A 25,551-nucleotide genomic window follows, 5' to 3' on the forward strand; every position below is an offset into this window, starting at 1 on the left:
GGCCCTTTTATTTGGCAGTTTAAGGGAGTCAAACCTTTTCTCTTAAGAAGAAACGTTTTCTAATTTGAAGCTTCAAAACGGCTACTTTATTCGAATTTGAATTTTGGGAGGAAAATGGAATTTAAAATCTAGCGGATAAAACCATATCATGTAACATACTCCTCAGGCGAGCTACAGAAAGACTGTGCAGATGGAGGGCTCCCCAGGCGGGAGTATGGTTAAAGGGTAGCCACTGTGCAGACGGCAGTTCCTCAAGCGGGAGCTCCTGAGGCGTGCAGCAGAAGACTGAGCCGACTCGGTCAGCAACAAGGGTTCGGGCACAAAGTGGGGATGGCACGCAGGTCGACGACGAGCGAAGTTGGAGTCAGACTGGTAGGCGACGGGCAAGCGTGGAGTGGTGTGCCATAGTTCGAAGCAGGAGCACCGCTCGGAGCTGTTGCGCCTTTCTCATTCGGAACCCTGTTGGGTACCCAGCTGTTGCTGATGGGGTGGGTGGAGAGCAAGCGATGGGTGGATTTCTTTGATCCGGGCAGCCAGGCCGTGGACTGGGCGACGCCCTAGTCACGCACTGCTGAGAATTTCAGTAACTCCACTGGCCTCCAAGGCTACCCCGGTGGCAAGTTCTTCAACCCCCTCGGCTTGGCTGGAGAGGTGAAGAATGGCCAGTATATCCCTGACTACTCCAAGCTTTGATACCAGTTGAAGGAGCTTAATAAGCTCAGCTGAAACAGTTAGGGTTTCATGTAGGAGACACACACAGAGAAGAAGGAAGAGAGAGAGAGAAAGACATGTGGGGGATAAGTCAACTCACAAAGTATGAGTGTGTGACTCCCCTATCACACATGTATATTTGCTCTAGTACACATAGTGCACTTAGTACATTAAAAGTACTAAGTGTACTATGTACTATAAAACTTATGGGCTTGTACACACTATAAGGGTGGGCATAATGCCTTTACCCCAACATAAACTCTACTGTATACATCAGAATCTAGTACAAATTGAGTGGGAGGGCAAGGCATGTGATATATATAAGAAGGGTAGCCAGTCGGTCAGTAGCAACAACTGGGCTGCTGACTCGTTACTGATGGGACCCATGACTGGAAAACGTCCAGTCGGCCAGCATGAAAGCAGTTTGCCAACATAGTATGAGTTGGCGCCAGCAGAAAAACACTAATCGACTAGGAGATACACGTCGGCCAATAGGTATAGCAGTCGGCCAGCTCATACAGCCCCCCTACTCCTAGCAAAGCTGGGAGAAAAACATGGACAATGGGGAAAAATGGAGAAAGCTCCTATATGGGCGGGCACACTCACAACAATGGTCCTCATTCCCTACTTAGTAATATGGTAGGGACAGGAGATGATTGCTAACAGTTTCTTGGAACAACTTTCACTTGCACGCGTGCATACAATTCTCCCCTTTCTCCCCCTTCTCTCAAAATCCACAAATAATCTTGTGCTACTAGCAAAACCTAAAAAAGCACCTACTTTTTGCAGATTCAAAAAGCAGATATGGTGACCAAGCGATATCTGGTTTAGGTGACCCTGAAAAACACAAACGACATGCAAACCTTGCTTTTTCGTGCCTTCGCAATTAGGTTAGCTCTGATATCAACTGTCAGGGACTCCCAAGGATCACCTAATACATAGTCATAAACAAGATTAGAGAAACCAAATAATAGGGGTGCAAGCAAGCTCACCACCCACTTGTAGGTTCGCGTCCGCAAACCTCCCGCGAGTCAGGGGCTAAGGTTCCACTCACAGGAGTCCATACTAGTCAGCCCTGGCATCCCATATGTAACTACTTGGCCCTCCTAGCTTATTTCACATGATGAAACCCTTGCTCGGACACCAGACAGGTGGAAGAAGGCATGGGGATAGGGACCATAAGGTTTGCTCAAGAAAAAGCACCAGTCTTGGTAAAAAACCAAGAAAAAGCAAAAAGTCAAATTGGGTTGACTGCGAGCTAGGGCACCACTTGCAAGAGGAGACTCAGCCGGACCAAAAAGCTAAAAGCCGCTTTCTTAAAAAGAAACTCTAAGGCCAAAAAGCGACGCCTTAAAGCCAGAAAAGCAAAGCACAAGAACTTAATTAAAAGTCAAAATTTTATTATTACAAAGCAAAAGAGAAAAGCAAAGAGTTAAAGGCAAAAGCAAAAGCATGGATAAGCTTTTGGGAAAAAGCAAGGCCCTCCTCAAGTATAAAAAGGCTTGGACCTCTCTTGTAGCTCCACGAACAAGCACATTGAAGGGTGGTGGCTATCATCAAAGTTTGAAGATTGTCTTCTTCTTCGTCAACATCGAGTTCATGGGAGAGTGCGAGAAGACCATCTTCGTCGTCATCATCATCATTATCAAGCTTTTTGATCAATGAGTTTCTTCTAGCACCCCTCACCGGCTACTGATGTGCGCTGCCATCTTGTTATACGCCTGGGCATACTATACTATTGATAGTGCCACCTACTTCTGTGTGCCGCTACCTGTAGCCATCTGCTGCCAGTGCTGCAGCCTGTACCTAGCCGTGTGCATCTGTGCAGCCAGCGCTGTTACTAACACCACTTGCTACGCCTGGCCGCCTTCTAGCGGCCTGCTTGGTTTGCTCTGCTTGCTGCCAACAGAGCCTTCGTTTGCGCTAGCCTCAGCCAGCACTTGCGGCAGCTTCAGTCTGTGTTGACAGCCTTGTGCTGCTTGCTGCCACTTTTTTGTACCTCCTACACTCAGGTAGTCAATGCCACTCCTAGCCCAATGAGCCAGCGCTGCCTGCCAGCCTAGTCGGCGTGGCCAGCACCTACGTCGCCTCTAAAGCGCCGCCTACTTATTGGAATATTAGGGATTGCACTAGAGAGTGAAACCCTAACTGCCACAAGCACAAAGCTTAATCCTAACCTCAAAGATTAATGCTACTTTAATCAACATAATCAAAGAACATTAAGATAAACATAACTAGCACAAAGCTAGAAGTGAAGCAAGAGATTAACACAGTAACAAGCAAAGAAATAAGCTCGGGACAAGTGTTTCCACAAAGGAAGGTCACAAAGACCTATCAAGCTTGCTCATTATTCACAAAGAAAGATACAACTTATATAGGCTTCAAGAGCCCTCCCAATGACCTAAGCAATGATGTCAAGGGCTTGCCACCTAGCCCTTATCTAGGTCCATCAGGCTTTACTATTCCCCTTAGTAATTGGCCACTTATATAAGAGAATAACCTTAGACTTCATGTCTATTATTCTATCCTTAGGCTCAACTGAGTTGTCCCCAATGTGCACAAATTCACACAATAAATGCTAGATCACCTAGATTCTAACACTCCCTCTTGATCAAGCATCCATATTGCGCAGGGTGTGCTTATCAAGTACTCACACATCACACTCAGTGATAGTGCCCACTGGCTTAACCAAGTTAGATTACATCAACCACAAAGGTGACATGCACATAAGCAATTTATGTAATCCCTCACTAATGTCACGCATGCATTTCATGCATGCCATGTTGACACCATTTGTTAAGACCAATCACACACATGTAATCTCGTGTAAATCTCACACAGGCATATCTTACTCATGCCATGTTGAGAACAAACATCTACTCGACACAGTCAAATAATGACATAAAGTCGATGAAGGCACTAGGTCGTCCATGACACCAAGTTACCATCGCTCCAAGATACACATGCCTTAGAGCATGTCATTAGATGACACACAGCCGTAAAAGGAACAAAGCCGCTGAAGAAGAAGTGTTCACTAAGACACATTTGAAAGACAACCCATGTTGCCAAAGAATTCCGATGGAGAAGCTGAGCTTGTCCCACCAACATAATTGAAGCCTTGCCAACAAAGGTGAATTTTGCTTACAAAATGAAGAGGATACCCCCATGCATTTTGCCACTAGAGTCAAGGTGAGAAGTCTCAAGTGCTTGCTTCCATGAAGTTGAAGCATCTTCATCACACTACAAATTCAGTGCCTAGATCGATAGGGCTCCAGCTCAGCACTAGACCCCGCCATCAATGCACCAAAGCATGCATTATCAATAAATGCTCAATTCTACAAATAGTGATAATAAATTCTCCCTTTGGTCAAGTGTCAACTGCCATGTACCATTAGGGTGCCCTCAATGCGAGTTGCAGGTAATTCTTGCATGCTATCAACATGGCCAACTTGCGTGTTATAAACACGGCCAGCTTTCACCATTGCTTGCCAGCTGTCACCACCGAGTACCTCAGCATCAATCAACATTGACAACAATTTGCAGCCCTTATCCTGTTGCGCAATCAATGCTCCAGCTCTGCAGATAGTGACGAAAAAGTCTCCCCGGCCAGCTATCCACCTACCTTGCAGCGTGCATAGCGCGCCTTCTATCAGCACGACCTTGCCATTTCTCATCCGCTAGCTATCAAAGTTGCGCCTGCTAAGATCTAGCCCACAGCACCGTTTCTGCTGGCTGTCACATGACACGCCATCCATTCATCGTTACAGCAGTGAGTAACTAAGATGTGCATCCCTTCTCAGCTCTGACGCTGCTACCTCCGTGCTGGGCTGTACTGCCTTCGTGTCAGTCCGGTGAATTGCAGACCGCCACCACCGCCTTGATGACCACCGCGCTTAGCGCTTCCCCTTGAAGACCACCAGGCTTGGCACTGCCTGCTATTCACAGCCACCGCACTTAGCGCCTTTTTGGCCTTTGCCAACAAGAGCACACCGTCACCGTGCTTAGCACTGCGCCTTGACAGCCACCACGCTTGCAAGTTGCCACTGCCTGTTGACAGCTGCCGTGCTTAATGCCACCTTGACGACCACCATGCTTTGAACTTCGTTGGCCTCTGCCAACCAGAGAACACCACACCGTGCTTGGGCACTGTACACACGATCAACAGCTGGTCTCAAACATGCCTCCAGCGCCTTCTGTTGGCCCCAACAAAAGCAGAAGGATCCAGACGACCTGTCAGAACCCATGAGAGTGCTCCCAGGGAGTCACCACTAATAGAGCAATCATCTTATATCGTGCTCGTCGGCCATGCCCACCAGGATCCCGCTCTCTTCCCACCCGCCTTCTCTCTCTTCGCTTCTCTCTCTCTCTCTGCCTGCATTTCGCCCCGCTTCTCTCTTCCCACCCGCCTTCTCTCTCTTCGCCCCCTTTCTCTTCGCTTCTCTCTCTCTCTCTCTCTGCCTGCATTTCGCCTGCCTGCACCTTTGCGCCCCCTTTCTCTTCGCTTCTCTCTTCCCACCCGCCTTCTCTCTCTTCGCTTCTCTCTCTCTCTCTCTCTCTCTCTTTCGCCCGCCTGCACCTTGGGCACTGTACACACGATCAACAGCTGGTCTCAAACATGCCTCCAGCGCCTTCTGTTGGCCCCAACAAAAGCAGAAGGATCCAGACGACCTGTCAGAACCCATGAGAGTGCTCCCAGGGAGTCACCACTGATAGAGCAGTCATCTTATATCGTGCTCGTCGGCCATGCCCACCAGGATCCCGCTCTCTTCCCACCCGCCTTCTCTCTCTTCGCTTCTCTCTCTCTCTCTCTGCCTGCATTTCGCCCCCTTTCTCTTCGCTTCTCTCTTCCCACCCGCCTTCTCTCTCTTCGCCCCCTTTCTCTTCGCTTCTCTCTTCCCACCCGCCTTTCGCTTCGCTTCTCTCTCTCTCTGCCTGCATTTCGCCCGCCTGCACCTTTGCGCCCCCTTTCTCTTCGCTTCTCTCTTCCCACCCGCCTTCTCTCTCTTCGCCCCCTTTCTCTTCGCTTCTCTCTCTCTCTGCCTGCATTTCGCCCGCCTGCACCTTTGCGCCCCCTTTCTCTTCGCTTCTCTCTTCCCACCCGCCTTCTCTCTCTTCGCTTCTCTCTCTCTCTCTCTCTCTCTCTCTTTCGCCCGCCTGCACCTTTGTGTAACCTTTTCCCCACCCACCCTTGCTCAGGCCCCCAAGGCAGCAACATAACTCTCCCCTGCACCTGTAGAGCTGAGCATCTTGTAGGTCACATTTTCTGAGTCTCCCCCAAAGGGGAGAGGGTGCCCTTGAGGGGGGACTCATTCCACCAACAACCCTCTCCTTTATCAGCAGCAACACATGGAAAGTAAGAAGTCTTTTGCCTCAGTCACCGCTTCACGATTACCGCCCATTCCTCCACCCGTGAGCAAGCCGACACCATGGGAAGCCTACCTCATGCAAGAACTGAAGAAACTCCAGGGAGAATTAGCAGCACTGAAACACGAGACTATCAAGAAAGATGAACAAATCAACGAACTGAAAGTGCAAGTGCAAGCATGGACTAGATACTACGACATCCCCACTAACGTCATTAGTGCAATATATAACCTCATGGTAGTCATCCACAAGACAATAAACCATCAACTCCATCATGCATAGTATGGACTAGATACTACGACATCCCCACTAACGTCATTAGTGCCCAATAGTGGGTGTAGAACTTGGTATCAATATATGCTCCAGCCTCCCACAAACACACCCCCCACCCACACACAGCATACATTCATACAAAGGTCTGTGTGCTGAGTTTCTATCAAAGCTCCGGAGATACAAGGCAAACTCAGCCATAATGAAGCCTAGCACCAAGGATATCAGCCTTGCACCCCGTGGATGATTGGCTTAAAGCAAGTCCGAGTTGGTGTTGCAATTGATTTCTTACACAATAGCAAGAGATATTGTAATTTGCAAGAGATAGCATCAAGAGTGCGTTGGATAGAGCACAATTTGATGCTAATCAAAAGCGATCAGCTAGAGTCCTCGAAGAAGTTTATTTGAGAATCCCAAAAGATTGTCACGTAATGCGCACTAGAAAAGTCTATAAGTTGTCTCCAAGATTTGATGGACCTTATATGATCTTGAAAAAGATTAATATAGGTTGAATCTCCCATAGATGGAGTACGTGTACATCCTATCTTTCAAGTTAACAAATTAAAAGAGGTGATGGGTGCAGAATATAACTTGGTTTCTGACATGAAACTTGAGGATCTATCTACCTATGTTCCCCATGAACCAGTGGCTATTGTGGATAGTAGGGATCGCACACTTAGGAATCGGATATCCAATTTTTCTCCCCCAGTCTTCCTCTCGTTAGACACAATTTATATTGTAGTGTGAACTCGTCATTGAGCTATGAGGATTAGGGGCGCATGGTATGGGACACGTCTGCCTTGTGTGTGCGGGCTTGCAAGGGTTGCTTTGACCTCTAGCTCGGGAATGGCTTACCACAGTGTGTGTATGGTTTGGAGCGGGTGGCGAGTTCTAGCCGAACCCCTTTACTCTCTCTCATTTGTGTGTTCGTGTAGTGATGATCGGATATGCGGTGTTTGTAGTGTCTTGGACATGCTTCTCGGGCCTACATTTGTGAGTATCGGACTTGAGCGGACACACATGTAAGTGGACTCTTACTAGGAGTGTTTAAACACTTCACTCGGATCCTTCTATGGTGAGGCGGATTGCCTCTGACTTTTATTGTCGGCTTCTTACAGTTGAGCCCCATACCCCCCTAGAGCGATGGAGCACGGCAGAAGGTTTGGGCTACTTTGCAGCTATGCAGTTAGATCTGCCTGCCATTTTGCTTCTAGGGCTGCTCCACCGTTAACATGGCGACTCCAGTGACTGCAAGTAAATCATTCCACGCAGTTTAGTTGTTCGGTACAATGCCTTTACGCCTGGAAACTTGCAAATCGGAAAACAAGTCTCCACTTACACACCTTTTCACATCTTCTGGAACGAAGAAGGGTTCATAAGGCCAGCCCAGGTTCTGGCGGGTAGCCTCCACCTCTTTGGCACCAAGTGCACTACCATGGAAATGGACACTGTAAGAATTGGCTTTGTTTGGTGAACCGAATCTAATGGTAGTTGTCACCTGCAGAGGTGAGGCAAATGTAAGGCGTTCATAAAAAATATAAGCCAAGATAAGAGTTACGTAGCTGAGGTGAGTCTAGACCTTGATAAGAGTTGGCTTATCAATCACAGCTTTGGCATCCGCAATGGCTTTTCGGATAGCATCATAATCTGTGTTGCCATTTTTGACCCAAATGGTGTGCCAACCAAGAGCATCAAAACGAGCGTCAACACTCTCAGTAAATGCAATCTCCGTGTCACCATCAATAGAAATATGGTTATCATCATAGAAAGCGATAAGCTTTCCAAGACCCCAATGCCCTGCAAGAGAGCAAGCTTCATTTGATATTCCCTCCATGTTGCATCCATCTCCCACAATACAGTACCTGAACATTGGCCCAGGTCAAATCTAAGGTAGGCAGCAGCGCAAAACCATTACAGCGACCAGCCCACAAGCAAAAAATGTATGTCAAACTTACAAGAGGGCTATATCTGCGAGATTGCTAAAATGTAGCTTAAAAGGCAAGAAGCAACACCACACTACACAACTGACATGATCCTACTTGTGGACGGACTGACATCACAGTCTGCAAAATCCACGGTAACAACAAATTTATCGTTGTACAAAACTGGGCATAGTCTTAAACAGATTAAGTACCTGCTGCCAAACTATTGTAAGCCTCAGACCTCTCCCCGGCTCTTTGGTGGAAGCTTTTACCCCAAGATAAACCATCAGCAGCAGGCTTACAGCCACCCAGAAGAACAAAAGTGACCTCCCTCAGTGGTCATACCACTTTCCTATTGTTGTAAGATGACCCTTTGGGTCGTCTAGCAGCTCATTCCCCAAGTCTTATCTCACTACATAGTTTACTACCTAATCCATTCCAGCTTCAAAAGAGTGAAGGGTAGTCATGGCCGTAGCAGGCAAAAATGCGCCGCAAACTAAAAAGTCCTGCCCAAAATATGCAAATATATATTATTATTAAGGCCAAGTACACAGCTGGAGCGAGGTGGAAAACAGGCTTACGTGTAGTGATCCACAATAGTGGCGTCCGGCTTATTGAAGCGTGCAGCTAGATGTTTCTTGGCGAGCGCCAAGCCTACGGCATTACAGATGCCCTGACCAAGGGGCCTGCGAGACACGACTTTGCATTTCTGAGTATGAGGAATCAAAAACATTCGCAAAGACAGTGCGCGCACACACACACCTGCGATACCAGGGGTCTCGAAGTTCTCAGGATGACCGGGAGTCCTGCTCTTCCACTGCCTGAATTGCTTCAGATCATCTTCCTGCCAAGGCCACACAGTGAATCAGAGCGCCGCTCAGCAAGGGAAGGTAGGTAAGTTAGAGGGAGCGGAGGAGGGAGAGGGAGAGGGAGACAGAGACAGAGACAGAGACACCGGACCTGGACGCTATCGTAGCCGGCGAGATGGAGTAGGGCGTACTGCAGCATACAGCCGTGGCCAGCGGAGAGGACAAAGCGATCTCGGTTGAACCAGTAGGGGTTCTTGGGGTTGTACCTCATGATCTCATCGTAGAGGATATGGCCCATGGGGGCGCATCCCATGGGCAGGCCCGGGTGCCCACTGTTGGCCTTCTCCACGGCATCGATCGAGAGAAAGCGGATGGTATTGATGGACTTCTCCACCAGGGAGGTATCGGTCTTCGGCACGGTCTCCACGGCTGCTGTCGCAATGACATGGGGGACTTGCTGGCTACCCCTGCGGCTGCTCCTCTTCTGCTGGTGTTGGTGGCTATAGAAGGTCGAGGTGGAGGAGAGCTTGACGCCTGTGAGTTTGGCGAAGGGCGAAGGGATAATGTGATCTGATGTGGAACAGTCAGAGTAGGCCGAGACGGCGTGGGAAGAGAGGGAGGAGACGCAGGCGGCTGTAAAGGGGCTAGAGGAAGTGGTAGCCATAGGGTCTCGTGTGGCACTCTGCTCTCGCTCTCCCCCCCTCTCCTGTAAACAGAAGACAAACGCGCACGCCACAAGGCTTCCCACGAGAGAGCCAAACAGGGGGAGTGGCAAATTTCCTTACAACGTGTGGCTGCCGGTGTTTGCCTTACCGCCCACCACATCCTGGTCTTCGCACCTCAACAGCAATGCGGCAATCTCTAGCAGAAGCTAAGTGGATATGGCACTTTATTGGAAGTTATTGATCGCTAGATAGAGATGCAACCAAATGAGAGTTTCATTCACACGATATTAACCACTCCGTATTTTAACCCTTCCTGTTTATTGTAAGCAGGATGACCTGTTCTCAACAACGAGGAGCCGAAGTCATGGTTTGATGGGTACATTGGGTCAATAAGGTAAGACGTAGGATGACCCATTCTCAACGGTCGGCGAGGAAAGCCAAAATCATGGTTTGATGGGTAAATTGGGTCAAAATGCAGCACAAGACCAAGTACCACGTTTTGGGATTGTGACAACAAATAAATTTTGAGCTAGTTGTGGACTAATACACCAACTCCCTAGAAAAGTTGAGGGTGTCCCACATGTCCTCCATTGTTACAATTGGAGTTGGACAAAGGTAAAAACTAAGATGCCGTGTCATGAAATAGATGTAAATAAGCTATCAAAAGTATAATATATAGCTTTTATAAACATAAAAGCATATAAACCTTAGCTAATCTTTACTAATTTATATCTTATGTCTTGGCATTTAATACATTATTTAGCAATTTTGTCATGTTACCTCACTTAAAACTAGTGTTTTTGGACACTTTTAAAATCTTTGGCTAGATATTTTTCTTTTAAAATACCCCAACAAATTTTTTAAGACTCTCATAAAATAACCATTGGCTACAAATAGCCCCTTTTTTTCTTTCAGACTATACACCCAACCTTAGGCTATATTTGTAAAGGAAAAAAATCATTAGATATATCCAACCAGTGCGTATAATGTGTGGAGTGCGTATAATGTGTGGAGACACACACACACACATGCACACATGTTAAGATATCAAGCTCAACTAGTGTGGATATGGATGATCCACTAGGATGATAGCTTCGCACTTACGCCACTGGCTTGGTTGGTGAGATTATGGTTGATATGCCACTAGTGGTTTATAGGCTATATTGGTTTACTAGAGTTATGGCACCAACTCATATAGTTGGCTTCACACTATGCAATGACCTTCTTTGTTTTAGTGTGTATGTACTCTTATCTTTATGTTATGGTTGTAGAGAAGTGAGAAGATAAAAGAAAGTTTATCCATCCATCCATCTCTCGTGTGCTTATCTACTCTTGTATGTATGTGTGAAGAAGTTTGCTTGCAAGGAGCTCTAGCTCACCCTCTCCCCCACATTCTTATCATGGTATCAAAGTGCTAGTTCGCATAAAGAGCTCAAGAAGTAAGCAAGAGGCAAGCAAAGGAAGCAGTACATGGGTAAGTGTAATTTCATCTCTTTTCCTTTGATTCCCAAGCAAATCTTGACATGTACCTACTAGCCAAGGTGGTAGTTCGCATGAAGAGCTCAAGAAGTAAGCAAGAGGCAAGCAAAGGAAGCGGTACATGGGTAAGTGTAATTTCATCTCTTTTCCTTTGATTCCCAAACAAATCTTGACATGTAGCTACTAGCCAAGGACAATAGTAGCAATCATAGCAAGAGGGGGCATTGTCATATCTTGGGGAGCTCTCTTCAGTGAAGAAAGAGCGTAGTGTATATTATATGCTAAGCCCCTAAGGCTTTGTGGTATCTCAAAAATTGATTTAGATTTGTTTCGCACCCCGTTTTGGGCCAGCAAGTTTTTTATAGACACTATGTGCAAGTGTTAAAAGCAATTGTTTTGGCCAGTGCAACATCTTTGTAATTGTTAGTCTCACAAACAATTATGTATTTCAATTGATATAAAGTATCTACATAGTTTTTAGGATTTGCATATATATGGCACACTTATGTTGATGTGACTAGTGACTAGTGACTAGTGACAATTATGTATTTCAATTGATATAAAGTATGTTGATGTGACTAGTGACTAGTGACTAGTGACAATTATGTATTTCAATTGATATAAAGTATCTACATAGTTTTTAGGATCTGCATATATATGGCACACTTATGTTGATGTGACTAGTGACTAGTGACAATTATGTATTTCAATTGATATAAAGTATCTACATAGTTTTTAGGATCTGCATATATATGGCACACTTATGTTGATGTGACTAGTGACTAGTGACTAGTGACTAGTGACAATATAATAAGTTTACAATACCTTGGTTCACTTAGTGATAGTATTATAGGTTTATGGTACCTTGGTTCACATAAAGTGATAGTATAACAAGTTTATAGTACCTTAAGTAATTGTGTGTATATTTATCAAGACAAATTACTAGAGATTGCAAGATTATTATGCTTGAGGGGTTCACTTAAACATATGTAGTTCTACTATGTGTGCGATCATTAGGAGGGGTTTTTTAAACCAAGATTTTGAACAAACTTTATAGAAATCTAATTACATAAGGTGGTCTTAAATGGAGATTTGAAATAAAAAAAACTATAAGTTTATAAAGAAACAGGGGTCATTTTACTAAGTCAAAATTCATAGAAAATGGTATTTTTTAATACCCTTTGAATACATGTTATATGTAGGTCTTCCTAAAAGTACAGCCTCCCGAGGATTATTGTTAATGTAGAATTTATTACAAGTGTGTCATTTGGATAGCGGAATATCATTTTTGTAAACTAATGAAAGTTACTACAAATAATTATGGTTGATAGTCTATTCAACATTATGAGTGAGAAGCTGGATAGGAACAACTTCTAAGCATGAAAGTTCAAGATGAAAAATTTCCTCATGGGAAAAGGATATTAGGAGTTCATTACAGGTGATGAGAAGGGTTTGGAGCTTCCCAAAGAAAATCCCATTCCACAACAACAAGTACATGTTTTTAAAGCATGGCATAAAAGGACCAGCAAGGTCATGTACTAGCTCTCTATTAGTGTGTTAGACTCTATGATTAGTCACATACAGGATATAGTGACGCCTAAAGATGCTTTTACCTTGGTTAAGCTATATAGAAAAGTACCAAGGCTAGAAAGATATAGTTAAAGTATGAGTTACATAATAACGTGACAAAGGGACAGCTATGTATCACATTGAATGGGCTAGGAATAAATGAGAAGTTTTAGACTTCTATTTAGATTCAAAAAAAAATTCCTAACTTTCAGGACCTTATAGCCCTTATGACCAGTTAAGGAGATGAATGTCGTGAGTAAATCATCTTTTAGGAATATGAAGGAGCGCATATGCCTATGCCTTCTACTCAGACATAGGTAGAGGCAGATGGATTGTTGCAAGATGAGGGTGTCCAGTTTATGCTGCACTGGGACAATGCTTAGAGATAAAAATTGGGGGGGCAAGGGACTTCAAATGAGATCAAGCAACTAATAGAAAATACACATGCACTCAAATTAACCCAATATAACTTAAATTAATATAAATTAGTCTAATTAATCAAAAATATGATGATTTTTCCATACATAGAGTGATCCAATTCTTCTTTCCATAGATGCACCATTACAAGTATACTAGTCCCTATAAGTTTTAGATGATTTATATCAAAAATATAATTTTATTAATTATATTCTTAATATTTGTAGGCCTTCTGTTAACCTGGAAGCATTTTGGAAAAGATATCATAAAAAATCCAACCATTGGATTTGCAATTTTGACTAACCACCACATTCTACTAATGTCTATCTACCACTCTTTTGATCTACAAGATTGAGCATTTTAAGTGGTAGTTATTGTGGGTGCAAAAGTGGCATGTATTATATCACTTTAAAGGCCTTGAAATATTTAAAGTAAATATACAAATATCTTAAAATTTTCTCAAAAAATCATAATCTCTATATTATGTGAAGATCTAAGATCCAAAGTGAGAATCTCATATGAGTCTATATGTAAAAGACATTAACATTTTATGAAATCAGTCCAAATTTGGGACAGGGTGTATACATTGATTTTGTACCTAAGGAAATAATACTTTCACCTATCTAATGCTTAATTAAATTATGCAAACATATTCCCAACTTTGCATGTCATGTTCCAACAAAAGAACTTGAAAGGAAATTCCTTCGTTAGCTACTAGGAGAGATTGGCCACTAAAGGTTAAAAAATGCATGTTTTTTCACTCTTTATAGGGTTCCTAATAAGCGGACAAAACTGGGCACCCTGATCCTGCAACCACCCAGATCTTGGTCTAAAGGTTGAGGTGTAGGTCGATGTGGAAACAAGAGTCATAGACAATAACAACAAGACTCTCAATCATAAAAAAGGTGGAAGAGGCCACTCTGGAGGCAAGGGGAGCCATAGAGTCCATGGTGGATGGCAAATAAATCAAAGTGGAAATAGTATAGAATGCTATTATTAGGGAAAACTAGGGTATATAGTAAAGGACTGTTGAGCCCTATGTGTGATGATCCATGGAAGTTCTCACCAACCCCATGAGCACTATATGTAAGGAGAATCTACATAGCTCCATGTGAGGGACTATATTTGTTTTTCCTAGTAGGTTGTAAGGTCCCTCGCTTCCTAAATAGGGGAAATCTTTAAGACAGTCTACTAAGTCTAACTTAGGGTAGTTTCCTACTCATCGACACCTTGACCATGTAAGATACAAGGATACGATTAGTAGGTATGACCTAGTTCTATCTCGCAGGGGGAGCGTGGTCTTTTAAAAGGGTTTCTAAAATCAAACCACTCGTAGAGTGATCGACTTTACTTCGGGAAACCTCTATTCTTGACTTTTAGAAACAATGCTTTTTTCCTTATATATGCAAGGCACAGCCGTTGACCTAGTCCTCTAGAATAGGGCTGCCTAGGGATCTATTTATCTAACATAATTCAATTAATTTATTGGAAAGTTACCCGACTAATCGAGTCCACCCATCCGTAGGATGTTGCCGTCAGGGCGTCTCATCCTCCCTCTTTCCACCTAACTCATGCATCAATTTATTTTCTAATTAATCCTACCACACTGTTTGACATAAATAAACAAGTTTGTTAATTAAAATCCTTACACATGGTTCGTTTAAATAGTCTTTATCAATAATACACAATGTTTACAAACAAAGTATTATTTAAAAAAATAGGTACAATGTTCAAAATTATTCATAGCCAAATCTAAGCTCTTTACTTTATTCTCCCGATGATCTAGAACTCGGTCTTCCAGCCTCTACGAACTGGGCATTTCCCTACGGGACCATACACCTCATTACCGGCAGCAGCAGGCTGGCGAGGACTCCAGCCGGGCATGACTCCCTCTTAGGCTCCATCGCTTGATCCTCCCGCTCCTCAGAGGGATGTCTACGCGCTAGGGAGGGTTTATTCATCACTGCAATAGCTTGGGCCCGTAGAACTAGGCAGCATCACAATTTTCGCCTCCATTGGCAAAATCTTATTCTCCCAATGGTATGAGGGATACCTTGGGTTGACTATGGGCCTTGCTAACCTTGCCACACCGCCTACACAAGCACGGAAACAGGGTTAGCGTTGAGGTGAGAGAAGAATATACATGTACTTATTAACTCAATCAAGATAACATTTTACAAACAGATTCTAGAACATGACAGATTTTGTCACTTTCCTTGAGAAAACAACAATTTCATCGTGAATTTTGGTATAAAGAAGAATAGCCTCTCTTTCTTAATGTCTTTAAAGTTAACATTAAAGATTGATAATAAATAAAAATCTCCTTTTAAACGATGACCAAGCTAACCTGGTCATTATTTCTTTGTGGGGTTCCCAAGGGGACAGATGGGGCGGTATCTGGAGCAACTTCTCGCGAGACTCGTTGATGTGTGCGGCTCTCGGGGTGATATTTTGGCACTTTAGTGAAGGAGCCATTCTGCCCACCTTCTTGTAGACCGCAATGCCACGAATCCAACTCTTCAGTCGGATCACAATTTGGAGCTCGTTTGCTCAAGTTATGAGAAACAAATCCCTAGGTGTGAATCGCCTCTAAGAGACTAAAATCCCTTTCTAAAGTCACCGGCTAAGGGGGCGAGGGGGAGGGGAGGTGTTCTTAAACTGAATTTGCAAGGAGATGGCTACAAAACAGGAGGGAGAGGAGAAGGAGAAGGAGAAGGAGAAGGAGAAGGAGAAGGAGTCCTCCCCTTAAGTCTATTCACACGAGGGGGGGGAGGGAGGGAGAGAGGGAGGGAGGGAAGGAGGGAGGGGGGAGAGAGAGAGAGAGAGAGAGAGAGAGAGAGAGAGAGAGAGAGCAACTAAGTGACACTCTAGGCTCAAGGGTGAGAGGAGGCAAGAAATATCATGCAGAGGCCTTACTTGGAGATGGTCAAAAATGGCTTGCTGGAAGGCTGTCGGGTATAATACGGTAGTTCAGTGCCGCGCAGGGAGATGGGTGCAGACGCTGGTGGCTGAATGACAAGTACGTGCACAACAGTGGGCTAGGGTCTGTCGGCCACGAGATACCGGGGGGGTTTATATAGGTGCAAGTACGGGCACGGGTGCAGGGAAAAGGATAGCAAAGCGTGTGTACAAAGGATGGTGTACGGTGCACGTACACCGACTTGTGGTCTGCATGAGCTTGGGGAAAGGAGTGGTGCATGTGCATGGAGAAAAGCTATGGTATGCATGTACCTTCCGGGGGGTCAGAGGCAGCATGGGCATCCACGTGGCGGCCTATGTAGACCGTACACTAGGGCGATCGGCCTTGGTCCTTGCATGGGCGCTTGAGTGTGTGTACGACATCTTTTGGGGTGAGGACCCCTAATTTGGGGTACTGACCTTGATATGCGTGTTGGAGCGCCCGACGGTGTGAAAAAAATGATTTAGCAAAAATGTCCGTGGTATCTCCCTAGTTGTAGGGGTGTTGACCGTTTGTCAATCGGACATCTGGTCGTGCATTTATTAAGGTTTAAGTTTGCCATATTTTAAGTGAAAATAACTAATAATTTACATATAAGCCCGATCCGGTGTCCATTTTGAATGCTGTAAAATCCTATATTAGGGTAAAATTACGCACACAGATTTTGAATTTGGACTCAGAATTCTAAGATTCTAAGTGGAAACAGCTCGTTTATTAAAATTATTGATTTTTTTACATCACAAAATATCATAAATTCATGGGCAGGTAGTGTTATTGAAGATGGGCATGTTACATCCTTCCCTCCTTAAAGAAATTGAGATGTCCTCATCTCGAATTTGGGGTAATCCTTTAAGAGTGTCACTTCTTCTTCCCAAGTTGCAGCTTCTTCAGGGTAATCTTTCCACTGTACTAGATGTTCTAGGACTCCCTAAGTTGGGATTATAACTTGTTCATCATCAAGAATATGATCTAAACTAGGTACATAAGGTTGTAATAAACTTTACATGAAATACATTGTGGACCTTGATATGTGATGGGAGTTGGAGCTTATATGCACTTTCACCCAAACACTTAATAACTGTATAGGGCCCACAATACCTTGGATTGCATTTCTTATATTTCCCAAGTGACAGAGAACTACACTTGGGTCGCACTCGTAGAAGAACTTTCTCTCCTTCCTTGAAGATCCTTTTAGATCTCCTTGTGTCAGCATAATGCTTTTGCCAATCTTGAGCAGCTTTAATATCTTTTTGGATCGCCTTGGTCTGTTCCTCCATTTCTTCAAGCATTTTCCTGGATGCCTCAATTCTTATGGTTGGATCATAGAAATTTAGAGAAGATAAACATTCTTGCCCATAGAGTGCTTTAAATGGTGACAATCATATGCTCTGATGATAAGATGTATTATAAGCGAATTCTACAAGAGGAAGGTATTGAATCCATCTTCTTGGTTCGTCCACAATATGCCCTAAGAATGTCTTCAATTACTTGGTTGACTCTCTCAGTAGCCTGACCATCGGTCTCTCTGGTTGATAAGCTGTACTAAAGCAAAGCTGAGTTCCCAAGACCTGAAATAAGGATTGCCAGAACTTTGAAGTGAAATCAGAATCCCGATCCCACTGACTATCCTCTTCGAAGACCATGAAGCTTGAAGACCTCTTTGACGAATAACCGTGCAACATCAAAAGCTTTGAAGGTTTTATTTGCTGGTACAAGATGAGCTACTTTGGTAAGCAAGTCCACCACCACTAATATGGAATCATATCCTGCTTGTACAGTGGGAAGACTTGTGACAAAATCCATGCTTATGCATTCCCATTTCATTTGGGGGATATCCAAGGGTTGAAGCTTCCCAAGCATCTTGATTCTTTCAACTTTGATCCTTTGGCATGAGAGACATTGCTTCAAGTACCGAAGGACATCATTTTTCAAGCTTGGCCAATGATAGCTCTTCCTTACAGCATTCAATGTTTTTGCATATCTTGGATGCCCTGCAAAACAGGGCTATCATAAGCTTCACGGAGGATTAGCCTCTTTAGAGCTAGATCCTTAGGAATACATAGCCTTTGATTGAGGTAAAGAATCCCATCATGGATAAAGTACCCTTTGATTATATTTTTCTCTTTCTCTGAAGTTCCTCCTCCTTCTACTAACTTCACCATCCTTTGGTAATCAGGATCATGAGATGAGACTTCTTTGACCTTGTCTAGTATGGGATCATTTGGCATCAAAATTGCACTCAAGAAGGATTTGCGGCTGAGTGCATCCGCTACCACATTATCTTTCCCAGGATGGAATTTGATGTCGAAGTCATATTCTTGTAGGATCTCAATCCATCTTCTCTACCTAATGTTGAGGTTAGGTTGGGTGAAGATCCACTTCAAACTCTTGTGGTCAGTTATTACGAGCTAGAATTTTTCTCCCAGGAGATAATGTCTCCATAATTTGAGGCAGTGAACAACTCCTAAGAGCTTTAAATCATCGGTGGGATAATTTGCTTTATATTTCTTTAGCTTTCGAGAAATATAAGCCGCTGGTCTCCCTTCTTGTCCTAAGACAGCACCAAGTGCTAAACTACTGGCAACATCAGTAACTACCTCAAATTTCTTTCATCTTTGAATGGTTCCAGCTGGGCTCCATGAAGGACTTCTTTAATGCCATTATCCAAGCTTTCTTGGTGAGACACTTTCTCTTGCCTAAAAAATATCTAAGAAATCTCTCAGACTCAAACTCTCTTTCTTAAGAAAAGGTCTTTACCTTTCTGGTCTATATAAATTTCATGATATTTCCTATATGATATAATAAGTACAACACTTAACATGGTTAACTGCTGGGACACTCTCCATCCACTGATAAGTCTACTCAGTTAAATTGACTCCTCCATAAAATTTGACCTCATATATTATAGGAAGAGTAGTACTCTCCTTATATTGCTCTAATAGGCTGAAGCAATACTTATTTGTTATTGTCAATGATAGCTGACTAACTTTACTTATATCCTTGGTCATGGGCATGTTAATCTAGAATTTCCATCACAATAAAATCATGAAAAGGTAAAATTTCAAGTTTCCCTTGGTAATATTAGAGATTTTCGTTCAACTATTATTTTATTTTATTTTTTTGGTCATTGAGCCTCCTATTCTTGTTGGATAACAAAGATAAAAAGAAAATCATACAAACTTCAAAAAAGGACCGTGTCATCAAGAAAACAATTCAAAATTTAATCTTCCCTTACCATCTACCATAAAGCTATTATCCATGAAAAGTTCAAAACTATCAAATACTTATCATAGCACCACATCTAAAGGCACTTAATATTAATACACATGAGAGTTTCATTTTTTTGGTAACATCCGAAGTTAGTAGACCCATGTTTGTCTGAGACGGGGTCAAGAATCAGATGACCGTCCTCGTGTAAAGCATCCAGTGATGGCATTCACACGTCAACTATTCAAACCTGTATTGGTACCATACACAAGTAATGGAGCTATTATCTTAATAATTTACAATATACAAACTAATGAGATATACCCTTAAAAATTCTCTAAACAAAGTTTCGATCTATCCTTCTAGTCATTCAGCTCACTGATTTCTTAATTAGATCACCCTATGTTTTTCCTCAAAAGGTTTTCTCCCCAATTTTATTTCTCAAATTTATTGTACAAATATCTTGCATGTGCACCCCTAAGATATAAGCACAATTTCATAGGATGATTGTCTCAACATGTGAGGATATTCAAATCACTTCTATGGCTAGTAGAGACGACTGATTCCTCTTCATATGATAAGCAATCACTTGTTTTAATCTCTTGATAGTTAATCTTTAAATAGCAAATCCTAGGAACTAAGATCGGCTTTGATACCACTTGTAAGGTCCCCCGCTTCCTAGGAACTAAGATCGGCTTTGATACCACTTGTAAGGTCCCCCACTTCCTAAATAGGGGAAACCTTTAAGATAGTCTACTAAGTCTAACTTAGGGTAGTTTCATACTCATCAACACCTTTACCATGTAAGATACAAGGATACAATTAATAGGTATGACCTAGTTCTATCTGCAGGGGGAGCAAGCTATGAAGGAATGATTTCTCCCACCTTCTCATGAATCCATCAAGATGAATGAATTTTTTAGTCTCAAGAAGTTCAGCTTAACTTTGGAAGAGTACTATTCTAAATTCATCACTCTTCGGAAGTATGCCCCAACCATGATGACTTCTAGCAAGTGGCTCGTTTTTGCCAAGGCTTGAATAAACCCTTGGATTCTCGCCTCGAAGAAATAAGGCCGAGTGCATTGCAAGATGCTCTTATACGAGCAAAGCCTCTTGTGAAAGAACTAAAGTCTATTAAAGCCAAGCCTCAGAAGAGTTCTTACCCCGAAGCAAACCCTAAAGATCAACTTTACAAGAAGCCCCAATAGAATGTTCCCTACTACAATCGAGGGCGGCAAGCCAATTCTTTTGTTCCCCGCTCATATGATACTTCTTCTAGAGAGGCCCCTTGTTTCGAATGCAATGAGCTGGGACACTTCAGGGTCAACTGTCCCAAGCTATTATCATCTCTACCTCAAAGCAGTAGATCAAATCAAGGCCGTGGAACCCGCATCCATCAAGGTGTGAGGGGGGTGGTGGATGTGGCAGAGGCCGCGGAACAGTTGCTCGCACTGCCTATAAGCAAAGAACTAACTCTGGAGATAGCTGAAGAAGAACGTGCCACAGTCCATGCGGTAGTAGAACACCAAGGTCCAAATCAACAATTTGGTGTTATTCAAACCCCAACCACTCATCACGGTAAGCCATTCTAGCTCTTGATTGATTGTGGGCAGTACCCATTCATTTCTTTCTCCAAGGTGTTAACGAAAATTAAACTTGAGTCAAAAACCAGCTAGAAGAATGGTTGTAGAACTAGCTAGTGGAAAGGAAATAGTATCTCAACATTATGTAGGAAACCTTGAATTCGAATTGGGTAGTGAGTAAACTCATGGTCATTTTAGAGTCCTACCATTAGGAATTTATGATGGGATCCTTGGAATGGATTGGTTAAGTGCAAACAATGCTAGTATTCATTATAGCCAGGGGAATATCACTTTTAGAAATGAGCATGGCCAAGTAGTATCGGTTCAAGGAAAGACAGATAAACCTAAGTCTAAAGTAGTCAAGGCAAAGCATCTTCTCAAAGGAGCACGTAAGGGACAATAGGTTTTCCTAGTTAAACTTAAGTTGCTAAACCTAGTAAAGAAACAGATCCCTCTTGGCTCCAAGAATTCTCTGACATCTTTCCTGAACGAGCTCACAGGGCTACCACCTCCTCGAGAAGTCGATCATGAAATTGAGGTGATCCGTGGTGCTCAACCTATCTCAAAAACACCCTATAAAATATCTCTTCCTAAAGCCATTAAACTTAAAGAGCAACTTTCCTAACTCATTGAGCAAGGATTCGTACATCCCAGTAGCTCTCCTTGGGAAGCACCCGTTCTTTTCCAAAAAAAGAGAAGGATGGTACTCTTCGACTCTACATAGATTATCGAGGGTTAAATCAAGTCACCGTCAAGAATAAGTATCCTATCCCTCATCGAGATGAGCTTCTTGATAGACTTCATGGGGCCAAAGTTTTCTCAAAAATAGACTTAAGGTCTGGTTACTAGATTAGAGTTAGGGAAGCAGATATACCCAAAATAGCTTTCAATACCCGTTATGGCCACTATGAGTTTATTGTAATGTCATTCGGGTTGACCAATGCTCCTGCAACCTTCAATCGCCTAATGCAAGATATATTACACCCTTACTTGGATGAATTTGTGCTTGTTTCCTTTGATGACATCTTAGTATACTCCAACTCGGTTAAAGAGCATGAGGAGCATGTGCGTAGAGTTCTACAATTGCTACATAGACATAAACTCTATGCCAAAAGAGCAAATTTACCTTCTTTACTCATCAGATTGAGTATCTTGGATTCATTATATCCCAAGATGGTATCTCGGTAAACCTAGCCAAGGTCAAGGATATATTGGAATGGCCACCCCCTAAATCAGTCTGCAAAGTTCATGGGATTTTTGGGAATCATAGGATGGTACAGGATTTTCATCAAAGATTATGCCTTAGTAGCTGCACCCTTGACGGATCTTCTTAAGAAGGATTGTAAAATAGTGTGGTTGTGCAAATCCATCAATTCAGCTTTGACAAGCTTAAAGCCATTATTACCTCAGCGCGCCTGACACTAGTATTATTCCACCCATGATTTAGAGCTCCTAGCAGTTGTTCATTGCCTCAAATTATGGAGACATTATCTCCTGGGGGGCAAATTCTAGCTCGTTAACTGACCACAAGAGTCTGAAGTGGATCTTCACCCAACCTAACCTCAACATGAGGCAGAGAAGATGGATTGAGATCTTACAAGAATATGACTTTGACATCAAATTCCGTCTTGGGAAAGATAATGTGGTAGCGGATGCACTCAGCAAATCCTTCTCGATGCCAAATGATCCCATACTGGACAAGGTCAAAGAAGTCTCATCTCATGATCTTGATTACCAGAGGATGGTGAAGTTAGTAGAAGGAGGAGGAACTTCAGAGAAAGAGAAAAATCTAATCAAAGGGTACTTTATCCATGATGGGATTCTTTACTTCAATCAAAGGCTATGTATTCCTAAGGATCTAGCTCTAAAGAGACTAATCCTCCGTGAAGCTCATGATAGCCATGCTGCAGGGCATCCAGGCTATGCAAAAACATTGAATGTTGTAAGGAAGAGCTATCATTGGCCAAGATTGAAAAATGATGTCCTTCGGTACTTGAAGCAATGTCTCTCATGCCAAAGGATCAAAGCTGAAAGAATCAAGATGCTTGGGAAGCTTCAACCCTTAGATATCCCCCAAATGAAATGGGAATGCATAAGCATGGATTTTGTCACAAGTCTTCCCACTGTACAAGCAGGATATGATTCCATATTAGTGGTGGTGGACTTGCTTACCAAAGTAGCTCATCTTGTACCAGCAAATAAAACCTTCAAAGCTTCTGATGTTGCACGGTTATTCGTCAAAGAGGTCTTCAAGCTTCATGGTCTTCGAAGAGGATAGTCAGTGATCGGGATTCTGATTTCACTTCAAAGTTCTGGCAATCCTTATTTCATGTCTTGGGAACTCAAATTTGCTTTAGCACAGCTTATCATCCAGAGACCGATGGGCCAGACTGAGAGAGTCAACCAAGTAATTGAAGACATTCTTAGGGCATATTGTGGACGGGAACCAAGAAGGTGGATTCAATACAAACCATTGGGAGAATAAGGTTTGCCGATTGAGGCGAGAGATTGTGATGCTGTCTAGTTCTGAGGGCCCAAGCTAGTGTGGTGAATAAGCCCACCCTAGTGCATAGACATCCCTCTGAGGGGTAGGAGGATCAAGCGATGGAGCCTGAGAGGGTAACAAGCCGGCTTGAGTCCTCGCCACACAGCGGCCCGACGATGAGGTGTATGGTCCCATAGGGTTTTGCCCAGCATGTAGAGGCTAGAAGGCTGAATTCTAGATCATTGGCAATAAAAAGGAAAAGGTTAAGAGAGCCAGTTTGGCTTGTATGGAATTGATTCATGTATAAAATTTTTTTATAATTCTTCTCTTTGGCATTATTGTACTGTGGAAAAAGGCTGTTTTAACAAATCTTGTGAAAAGGACCTTAATTAAGGAACATGTTTATTTATGTCAAATAGTGTGGTAGGATTAATTAGAAAACAAATTGACGTGTGAGTAGGGGGGGTGGTCAAAAAGCGAGCCAAGAGCAGCGAGCACAAAGCAATGAGTAGAGCTCATGTTCTTGTGAAAGTGAGCAGGTAGGGGCATGGTATGATGTTAAGCGAGCATGAAATGTTAAAGAGAAGAGTGGAACCACAGTGCAATTCTGTAGCAATCAAACAAAGAAGACATGAAATGTTCTAAAATGACCATTGCAATAATTTTTTTTTCGAACCAATGGTGCAGATACAAAAAATCACTATTAAACCCATATTGCTTGGCTCGCTAAAAAGATATTGAATCTATAGTATTCACAATGTTGGAGAGCCATTAGCAAACAAAAGACAATAGACAGGAAAATTTATAAAATAACCAAAACATTTCCAAAACAAGTACTACGGTTCAGCTGGTATGACATGACCCCCATACATATTTCAACTAAAGTGGGTTGCAGGTTCCTAAAGCTGTTGAGGATGACTTCTAATAGACTTAGTTAGCATGTCTTTTACAATTCTCTTAGAAATACAAACTTGATGAATATGCATATTGTTGTTCACATCCTGTCCAAGAATCATTAAGAACACAAAGTATATGTGCTTGCATGTAAGATATGGTCTTTTCTTGGCCACTCTATCTTTGAACTCCACACATGAACACATTGGATTCTTCTGAATAGTGACCTCTATCAGAGATGTGTCTTGGCTCCCATTGGTCAATGGATTAATACTAAATGTTTCCTTTACCCCTTCTATATGTATATGGCTGCCTACAACTTCTGCATGCATATCTAAGGCTGCAGTGATTTGACCAAATGCAGCCTTTGAAATTTCTCGTCGATATGGAAATTGTTTCACCTCCTTGTTTGTCTCGCTAGTGTCTTTTGCAAGCTCCTTTTCTAGAAAAAACTCAAGAGGAATACCAATGTCATATCCTGCTCTAATAAGCTTGCAGGCTTCTTTCACTTGTAACTTGGTACCTTTAGCAATGGGCCAAACACAAGGGACATCCTCTGGTGGATGTAATATTGTCTTTGTAATTTTCCAAGTGTGCCTAACATCTGTATTACAAAAATAGCAATACTTCTCCTTTTTCCAGGAGGATAGTTGAGAATCACTCCAAAAACAAGGACTGACATCACCCCCTCGCAACCTTGAGCTACACTTTTTCCCTGATGCCCAGTGGTTGCACTCAACTCGATTCACTGTTGGTATCCTCCGCAAGGCCCACTTTGTATCATGCACATCACTTTCAAGGCTCTGTAAAACTTTGCATTGCTCATCGACCTCTATTGCAGGCTCTAACCTCTCTCTTGTCACATAGTTAAACTTAGGCCTATGGCTAGAGTTGCCAAAGTTTTCTTCTGTCGAGTCGTGTAGTGGCCTTTTGGCTCGAATAGTTTTATTCTCACCCTTGAATTTTACCCTATTTGAAAACATAGGGGTCCCCGCCACTGCATTATCCACTGCTCGTGAGGTAGCTATTGGGGATGGACTTGCTTTCTGTCGAGAAAGAGCTCTCTCAACCAAAAGCTCCAATGTAGGCCCACAACCTGTGTATTTTCCTTCCAAGAAAGCCAGTTGTCTGGCACATTGGAAGTAAGCATTGATTAGATCTGTCACACAAGCATCATAAAGACTAATCTTTTGCCTATACCCCTCCCCTGCCAACCA

The 25,551-nt window shown here is 43.0% G+C and overlaps 2 protein-coding genes across 2 annotated transcripts in view; both read right to left on the minus strand.

Annotated features, from left to right (window-relative positions):
- LOC147602642 (pentatricopeptide repeat-containing protein At3g16610-like) overlaps positions 1 to 25,551 on the minus strand; it is a 255,088-nt gene that overhangs the window by 118,177 nt on the left and 111,360 nt on the right. The window lies entirely within an intron of this gene.
- On the minus strand, positions 6,858 to 9,994 carry LOC147602645 (transketolase, chloroplastic-like). Its single transcript, XM_086797667.1, has 6 exons — positions 9,228 to 9,994; positions 9,030 to 9,111; positions 8,849 to 8,966; positions 7,925 to 8,207; positions 7,689 to 7,843; positions 6,858 to 7,593 (listed from the first exon to the last, which is right to left on the minus strand). Exons 1-6 carry the CDS (start codon positions 9,738 to 9,740, stop codon positions 7,524 to 7,526), a joined length of 1,221 nt encoding a protein of 406 aa, XP_086653793.1. The 5' UTR covers positions 9,741 to 9,994; the 3' UTR covers positions 6,858 to 7,523.

Source organism: Cibotium barometz, chromosome 66, assembly GCF_041138505.1.
Source record: "Cibotium barometz isolate CiBa-2024 chromosome 66, ASM4113850v1, whole genome shotgun sequence".
Taxonomy (NCBI): Eukaryota; Viridiplantae; Streptophyta; class Polypodiopsida; order Cyatheales; family Cibotiaceae; genus Cibotium; species Cibotium barometz.

What these genes read in the sequence shown, in the direction of transcription:
- LOC147602645 (XM_086797667.1), bottom strand. Translation starts at nt 9,740, where the DNA reads ATGGCTACCACTTCCTCTAGCCCCTTTACAGCCGCCTGCGTCTCCTCC. An exon ending in CGAGACCCCTGGTATCGCAG is followed by an intron (nt 8,967 to 9,029) that starts GTGTGTGTGTGC and finishes AGAAATGCAAAG; the next exon opens with TCGTGTCTCGCAGGCCCCTT. An exon ending in ACTATTGTGGATCACTACAC is followed by an intron (nt 8,208 to 8,848) that starts GTAAGCCTGTTT and finishes GCCAATGTTCAG; the next exon opens with GTACTGTATTGTGGGAGATG.